General features: G+C 37.2%; 1 protein-coding gene across 1 annotated transcript in view; it reads right to left on the bottom strand.

Annotated features, from left to right (window-relative positions):
• Window positions 1-622: 622 nt before the first annotated feature.
• LOC135739247 (phenylethanolamine N-methyltransferase) overlaps window positions 623-9,042 on the bottom strand; it is a gene marked incomplete at its 5' end in the record, with an annotated part of 141,255 nt that continues 132,835 nt past the window's right edge. Inside the window, one exon of the mRNA XM_073814885.1 lies at window positions 623-1,061. Coding sequence (XP_073670986.1) covers window positions 623-1,061 — 439 coding nt within the window. The remainder of the gene's footprint in view (window positions 1,062-9,042) is intronic.

The raw sequence follows: 9,042 nt of genomic DNA, 5'->3' as shown, positions 1-9,042 counted from the left end.
TGTAAGGATTCCTGGAAACTTCCACCAGTTCCTATATACATCCACATACGTAAGGTTTCTGGATGTTTCACAAGTTTACTTCTGTGTATTACCATTCCAAGCACTCTGCCTGAAAAATCTGGCAAACCTACAGTTTAGCAGGGATTTCCCATCCCGTATTTGTCCGTATACAGTTTTTTTTAATGCAGTGAAAATTAGAATACAGTAATCAACAAATGTTATTTATGAGAATGTTGATTACCTGTCAAATTTGATCCATACTAATCAAGCTATGCAAAAGATTTTCATAAAGTGTAACTTTTGGCCCATTCCAACAATTTCAATAAAAAATGCTTTTTATACAAGACATACCATAATTTAATAAAATGCTTAAAAAATTTAATAGATGAAATAGAAAGGGATGTCTATTGCTATGTACCACATAGAAAGTGGAATGTGAGTGAATGTCAGTCATTTCAACAAGCTTTGCGCATTCAGCAAAATTTCTCAACTGATCAGCTTTATTTAATTTTTAAATGTTAGACAAATACATTTTGTTGCACAATAGAAAATCAAAAATCTGATGGAAACAATGGAGACTCTATATGCTCCGATAAAGAGTGTCCACATTCAAATTTACCTCTTATGCCTTCTTTGCTTTCGCAAAGAATACACCAGTGACATCATCTACTCCCACTTTCATATCTGCTGGCAGATGGTAAATACAAAGCTGCAGGAGCTCATATCCACTGGCCCTTAGGCTGAAACAGACTTGAGCTTCATCAAGAGGGACTACAGGAATGCACAGTCCTGGTGCACCCATGTAGAAGCTTTCTCCCAAGGCACCAATGAGCAGAAGATAACCCCCTCTCTTAAGCAGGCTGGAGATGTTGCTCAAGGCACTAGTGAAAGAAGACAAGTCAGGGCTTACACTTTCCAGACAGAATGCCGACACCAGACAGTCTGCTCCATATGAAGGCAAGGACCCTTGGGATAATGGGCAGGACTGGTGTACATCAATGGGCAACACATCAGACACAACTGAGCGAAGTCGTGCAGCCTTATCTGTCCAAGCTGATGAACTGGAAGGTAAAAAGACACATCAGGCAATGATCAGATGTTATTGCTGTCTTTTGAAGCTGAGTGTGGTTTTGCAACAAAAACAATTGGTGGTCATATGATCCTATTTTAGGTAATTACAGTGTCTGTGCTAAAAATCCACTAAGCACACAACTGCCATTTATACTACTTAAAGTTGGTTAAAGAGTCTGAGCTGTGTCCACATGGTCAGGACTCCATATCAGACGTTTAATTTAATCAAATATTTTCCATGATTGAATATTCTTTTAGCAGTGATGGTCATGTCAAAACACTCTCATGATACTTTCATGTCATGCGCTGATTGTTCTATAGTGCTGCATGAAGTGAACATACTGTAGCATCTGGCTGGATTGCCAGAACCGGATCATATCTGACATTTGTGTTGCAGAGTAGCTGAGTAAATATGATAGTATGTGCTATCCCCCATAGCCTATTTAGTTTCCCTTCATTTCTACATCAAAGAGGCTCAAACATCTCAGTGGGACATTTTATGGCACCTTTTAAAGCTCATCAGAGAGCTGATAAGGTGTGAATTGCCCTAAAGAACCACACTGCAGAGACCTCCTGCAAAGAATGTCTTTGAGACCATATGACATGATAACTCTTAAAGAGATCTTGTCTGTAAATAAATTTATGCATGTTTGATGTATGTTGGTTCCCTCTTTTATAAACTGCTTGTTAAATAACTTGTATTCTCATGTACAATTGTGTTTCCATGACTAAGTCTAGAACCACCTCTGACACATATAGAGATGTTTAATTTGTTATTCATACATAGGAATGAATCGTAACTTAATGCTTGTTTAAAACCATTCATATTGGGTATCAAACTGTTCACCTTTCAATTTCCTCTTTATTGATAAATATGGTATGATGGTAGAACAATCTGCCTGCTCTGGCCTCCTCAAAGGATAAATACTGGCAAAAGCTTTATCTCATCAGTTAAGTTCAGTTGAGTTAAGTTAGCTGTCCTTCCATCATCTCTTCTACAAGTGAGCTCTTCCAGCCACCCCTCCCCCTTTGGGGGAGGAGGGCAATTAAGCCCAGAGGCCTTTCTTTGTTCTGTGTGTTTTAGGCTAAACTCACCTGAGTTTTTAACCAAGAATGGATTTTCAACAATCAGAAAACCACCAACTCACTTCTAAACCTTTCGGAACAACTCTTCAAATGGACTGGACACTCGGTTCGCACACCGACAACCTGGTCTGTTCTTCCAGCATGAAAATGCTGCAACTGGACCTGCAAAGCCATCTTCTTCCATCTGAACCTAAGACTTTCAAATGCCTTCAACTGCACAGACATGCAAGTATCATATATCTTAGAATATAGATGCGTATAAGTCGGTTAAGTAAGATGAATGTGGTTTATGCAACTCTCTCTCTCTTTCTTTTTATTTCATGTTAAATGTTCCTGTTTGTCCATTGTGTATGTCTCATGTAATCCCAGTAGAGTAGTCAAATAAATGTGATTGTTTATTCATGGATGCCTTCTGAGTTCTGATTAAACTCAAAGTCACTTAAACTTTTGATCAATGCTACCTCACGCTCATGTTTCTCAGAATTGATGTACAATTTTAGATATATTCACTGGCAAATTAATCAATTAATTGTTACGATTCATTCTGCTAAAACCTACAAAATATATATAGTTAATGACGATTAATTGTATGTATTTGCATTTGAGCTAAACCAACAATTCCCCGAATTGGAATAGTGATAAACAATAATTTCCCTTAACAGAGTGGTGGAGAAAATATCAACATTAATAATTGTAATTATTAACTCTCTCCCCGCCATTGAAGAGATATCTTGTCAATTAAGAGAAAACGCTTCCCCGCCAATGACGAGATTTTCCGTCTTTCCGCAATACCGCTATTATCCACCAGGTGGCGCCCTTCCGCAACTTTTTAAAACCGGAAGTATTGCCCTATGGCAAGCTGCTGCATGTCCGTGTCTGTTTTAAAGATCGCTCTGAATGGGATCTCTATGAAAAGTCCGTCACAAAAATTGAATTATTTCTGCTTTTTGCTCAAAATATGGTGTTTTTGCAAAAACCTACCCATATTCAAAAGCTGATTGCAAAAGAAACACTAAAGGTAGGATGAAACGGTTTTTTTTTGTTTGAAAGCAGAGGGTCTGTTCTTTCATTTGGTATATTGTATGTTTATATATTTAAAGAAGAACATTTTCTGGAAGGCATTAAACTTTGGTGAAAATCATGAAAAACGCTGGCGCTGGCTGGCAACTTTTTTAAAAACGCTGGCGGTGAAAGAGTTAATGAATAACTTATCATTATCAAAATGATGATTGGTTGTTTTAAACAACACTATTCCGTAACCCATCCAGTTGCTACAATACTCATACAGAGTGTAAAAGATGAGTGCAAGTTCAGCCTCCAGAACGAAAGTAAAGAAACAGTTTTCATTCATTCATTCATTCATTCATTCATTCATTGTAAGAAATTTATATCAATTAATTACATAATGGCCCTGATATGTCACTAGACATTAAAGAGCCAGTAAGATGACCATTTTAAGCATCCTATCACTATTTATAAGTCCCGGACAACAGGTTTAAATGCATGCAAGGTCAAAAAACACTGTAATTTTCTCAAAATATAAATTTAAAATTACCCCATTTCTCAGAGATCCCCAAACGATTCGTGTGAAGCCGTTCAACGACTCAGTCTGCCTAAACCCCACCTTTCAGTAGCCTACTCTGCTCTGATTGGTCAACTGACAGAGTGTCTTTGCACAGATCACAGATCAGTCTCACAGACCAACAACAGTGCAACATGTATTGACCTCGTGCTAACATGATTTACTGAGAAGATATTATCAACATCAATACACATCATTCATTATTAATCCAAGCAATAACAACGACGATTGAAACTAACATTTTACACTCATTTAAGCATTTATGTAAACTAACCGGGTCATAACAAAACCGTAAATGAGCATGCGTTAGCCGTTTGCTAACGTGACTCTCTGACAGTAAATTAGAAGTTTAAACACACAACATCATTCATCATTAATCCAAACAATACAAACGACGATTGAAACTAACAATTTTACACTCATTTAAGCATTTATGTAAACTAACCGGGTCATAGCAAAACCGCTTGCTATCGTGACTCTGACAGTATATAAGTTAGAGTTTAAACAACGATATCATTCATCATTAATCCAAGCAATAAAAACGAATATAGACATTTTACACTCTTTTAAGCATTTATGTAAACTAACCGGGTCATAACAAAACCGTAAATGAGCATGCGTTAGCCGTTTGCTAACGTGACTCTCTGACAGTAAATTAACAGTTTAAACACACAACATCATTCATCATTAATCCAAACAATACAAACGACGATTGAAACTAACAATTTTACACTCATTTAGGCATTTATGTAATATAACCGGGTCATAGCAATACCGCTTGCTATCGTGACTCTGACAGTATATAAGTTAGAGTTTAAACAATGATATCATTCATCATTAATCCAAGCAATAAAAACGAATATAGACATTTTACACTCTTTTAAGCATTTATGTAAACTAACCGGGTCATAACAAAACCGTAAATAAGCATGCGTTAGCCGTTTGCTAACGTGACTCTCTGACAGTAAATTATCAGTTTAAACACACAACATCATTCATCATTAATCCAAACAATACAAACGACGATTGAAACTAACAATTTTACACTCATTTAAGCATTTATGTAAACTAACCGGGTCATAGCAAAACCGCTTGCTATCGTGACTCTGACAGTATATAAGTTAGAGTTTAAACAACGATATCATTCATCATTAATCCAAGCAATAAAAACGAATATAGACATTTAACACTCTTTTAAGCAAGTATGTAGCTATAATCATACTTACAGTTTGTGGTTAGGAGACGCATGTTGTTCCAAATAAAGTGGGTACTGAACCATCTTTCATTGCCAAACGTCTAAATCCCTCCGATAAAAATTAATTTAAACCACTGATTCTTCACAGCCAGACACGTTTAGTATATTCCTCCTTGAAAAAGTCTCCTTTGGTAGTGAAAACAACACAAGCTGAAAACACAGCGTGAGCTGATGTTTACACTCACACACAAACTAGCTGTGGGCGGGTCATAGTTTTCGTTTCTCCCGGGCAAGGCTGTAGGCGGAGATTAGTATCTCATGTGACGTGGATAAGTTCGTGTGACGTGGATAATATCAGGAAGAAGACTCACTCCCTATAACGACTCGTTTCAGCGATTCAGAGTCGACTCCCTACTTTAGAAGCCAATAACTTTATTAATCGTGCACTTTTTTGTTTAACTACTTTACACGTTGTTTAGATTGATGGACAGCTACATGACACACTGCAATAAAGGTAAGTTTCGATTTTGGATCTGTGTGGCTCTTTAAGAAATCATTTTCATTACAAATACTTATATCACTTACAACAGTGGTCTGGCCAGGATATTGTCATTTAAAAAGTGGAGTTGCAGCCCTCAACTGATGTTTATGTTCTCATGTTGTGATGACAGTTACGTTTAATAAAACATGTTAAAAATGAACTGAAATCATATTTATTAATTTTGTGTTGTTCAGTGACACATGGTCATCAAAAATATTGTCGCTGTCCGATGAAAACCACTTATGTCCATTTTGCCGATTTTGAGATTTTTTGACGAAATTGAATGTCCAGGTTAATTTCCGTATACAGTATGCTTCACATATCTAAATGACCAATGAAATGTTGTGAAATCATGTCATCTGATTTTCACGTATATCCATTTTGTGTCAAAACTGTCAATCACGCCGCGTATCTCACGCCCTGTGGAAGTATCTCGCCTGTCTCGTGAAGTTTCATCGAAGCTCAGCACTGGAAAGCCGAATAACACTGTGAGGTAAAGTATCAGCATACGTTTGTTTTTGACAACTGTTCTCAAGTGTATTATATATTCACAACTGTAATGTAAGAAAGTATCTGTCTAGCATTACCATGTCAGTGTATTGATTCATTGTCCCTTCATAGTTTGCAAGAGACATTTAATAAATTTATAATTAATATTAAATAAACTAAGCGTATTTAATAAACTAAGACGTAGGCTATTTAATAAACTGAGCGTATTTATCTGTCAATATGAAACGCGACTTGGCCATTCTAATTAATGATCGGAAGAACGCGTATAGACCACTGTTACAGTAAAATATGCACGTTATGCATGCATGTCAATTTAAACTCAATTTTGGTCAAATGTGGATTATATCATTACACTGGCAAGAATATGGTTACATGTAAAGATGCTGTACCAAGTATGACAACGCTAAATTCAAATGCTTTTGAAATACAGTGTTTTTTTCACTTTCTGAAAAGTAACCGTTTTGGACATACGTGAGTTTCATTGGGCAGCGACGATATGTTCTAGTTTTGTGTTCTACTTAAATGGTTCCCAACCTGAGGGGCGGAATAACATATGTAAGCTTTCAGGTAAAGTGTGCCAAATGATGGGAGAGTTGGGTCTAGACTGACCAGCATCATGACTGACACGGCTCCTAGTACAGTTGGTGTGTCTGTCAAGGGGGCCAATAGGACACAATAGCCGTGTTTGCACTATCAGGATTCAAGCGGGCGTGCCAGTGCCTGCCGTGGCCTGTGGCGTTTGCATTGTCACTTCCGGGACATGATCGTGCTTCACTGGTGCTTCGTTGGGGCTTAAGGCCCGGCTTTTCTGGCCCGCCGAATTCCTTGGGCCAGAGCGGGCTTCTCGGGGCTAGGGGAGTGGTAAAGGTCAAAGGCGGAGTTTATCTGAGTCTCTGGCAAGATGCACATCCATCTGTCTGCAGATTTAAAACTTTTAAAAATAATCAGGATCACCAGTAATTTACTGTTTAACGGAAGATGCCTGCTATGTTTGTACTTCGGACTGAAGAAAATGATCTGCATATGTAAAAAAACAAAGACGCATTATGACGCCGAACTCGCCATGCTAAGGATCCGGCGCACACCGCTACCGGTTCGGTAGAAGTTTATAAAGTTTCGGGCACAGAACAAAGTGTTTAAAGTGCAACAGTGAGGAGAAATTAAGGATGTGTGTTGGATCATCATTTCATCGTCCATGTATTAAAGAAGCGATCACTCGAGTCACGATGGTATCTACAGTCGGTGAGTTACCATGCTACATAACGTTTGCATACAAAATACTTAAATTACAATACAAATAACTAGGGGTGTCACGATTCTCCAAATCCTCGATTCGATTACATTTTCGATTCTAAGGTCACGATTCGATTCAATTCTCGATTGTTACTTTTTTTTTTTTTTTGAAAGACAAAAAATGCTATGCCATTAATATTTATTATTATTATAGTTACACATTAACATACACATTGCGTGCTTTTCCTCGCATGGGTGTTTTTGGGCTTCACTTTACGCGAGAGAACTTGTAGAGGATTCCTTCTTGCACGCAGATGGACTTAATGCGCACGTCTTGGACAAGCATCTGAAATAAATCCAGCGCGTCAAGCAGCTGCGCTTCTCTCTGTCTCATGTGCACGGCACGCGCTCTCGCATCTGTCCGAAGTCTAAACATAAACTAAAATAGTAGTAATCCTTACCTATTTGTTCAGTTTTATGCGTTTCATGCGAGCTGTGGCAAACTATCCCTTTTGTTTGAAATATAATCTGCTGCATCTTGGCGCCTCATTCTCACGCACGTGCAGAGAGCTGCGCTCTGTCCGAAGGCAGATCAGTAGGTAGTAATCCTGTTTATTATATGCATTTCAAGTATTAATACATCCCTCGTGTTTAAAATATAAATATCTGAGAGGTTTTTCCCCGCCTGGTAAGCCGACCGGACGTGACATGGGGGCGTGGCAGCATCGACGATCCCATTTTTTAATTCGAAGTTCGAGGATGGGACTTAATTTCGATCGATTTCGATTTAAAATCGAAATCGTGACACCCTTACAAATAACGATTGCATAAGTGTCTTAAATGGGGGTTTATTGTGTTTTTTGTGTTATATTGTCATCTCTGTTGAATTTTTTAGTCAGCCCTTAGAAAAAGTAACCATGGTTTTATTATATTAGTCATAGCCATGCTTTCTGGCATTTTGGAAATTAATTCGACTCTTATATGAATGTAGCAAACTTTATATGTCGGTATACTGTATGTGTATTTACAAACCCTTTATACAAAACATCACATGTGCTGCTTTCTTTTGTGTCCGTTTTACAGAAAAATGCCAACATAAAGCTTTCAGTTTGTCATCCAGGAGTTTTTATTTAGTATATAAGAGATGACACAGCAACAGATGCAAGAGCAGGAGATGAAACGAAGATGATGATGAAGAGACGACAGGAGCCATGGATCTTAAAATCCGTCCGGAGGAGATGTCTTTAAATACACATGTTTGTGTACTGATATAAACTTCATATGTAAATAAAGTACCGCGCTATTATTACTACGGCTGCTTGTCAGTTTATTAAAAATGATTGCTTAATAAGGATCACATCTGAAACACAGAAATGGTAAGATGCAACAAAATGGTAAATATTAGCATCATTAACTTAACCACTGTAACATAGCTTTTTAAATACTTGTGTATATTCAGAGTTGATTCTTAACAAGTACATTTTCTATGATTTCTCAAACGTTTTTATTTTTGAGATGCAAGTAAAGTGATTTTCAGTCCTATTCAGCTATTCGAGGCAGTTATTTATAGACAAAAGTATTTGATTGACACATTATTGAAATAGCTATTAGACAGGTACCTTGTGTTTCATGTGATGCTCAACTATTAACGTTGTCATGATTAAAGATATCACACCTCTTATAATGTGTAAGTATGTTTTCATCGCCATAGAACTATAATTACAAACTTAACGTTACATATTTAGACACACGTGCATACCTGTATTTTAAAATAAGATTATTTTACATTAATGTAAAACTAGGACTCGTTATATTCTTTAAAAT

Source organism: Paramisgurnus dabryanus, chromosome 1 (assembly GCF_030506205.2).
Source record: "Paramisgurnus dabryanus chromosome 1, PD_genome_1.1, whole genome shotgun sequence".
In the NCBI taxonomy this organism is placed as follows: Eukaryota; Metazoa; Chordata; class Actinopteri; order Cypriniformes; family Cobitidae; genus Paramisgurnus; species Paramisgurnus dabryanus.
Note: the sequence above shows the minus strand (reverse complement) of the source record. Positions and strands in the feature narration are given on the sequence as shown.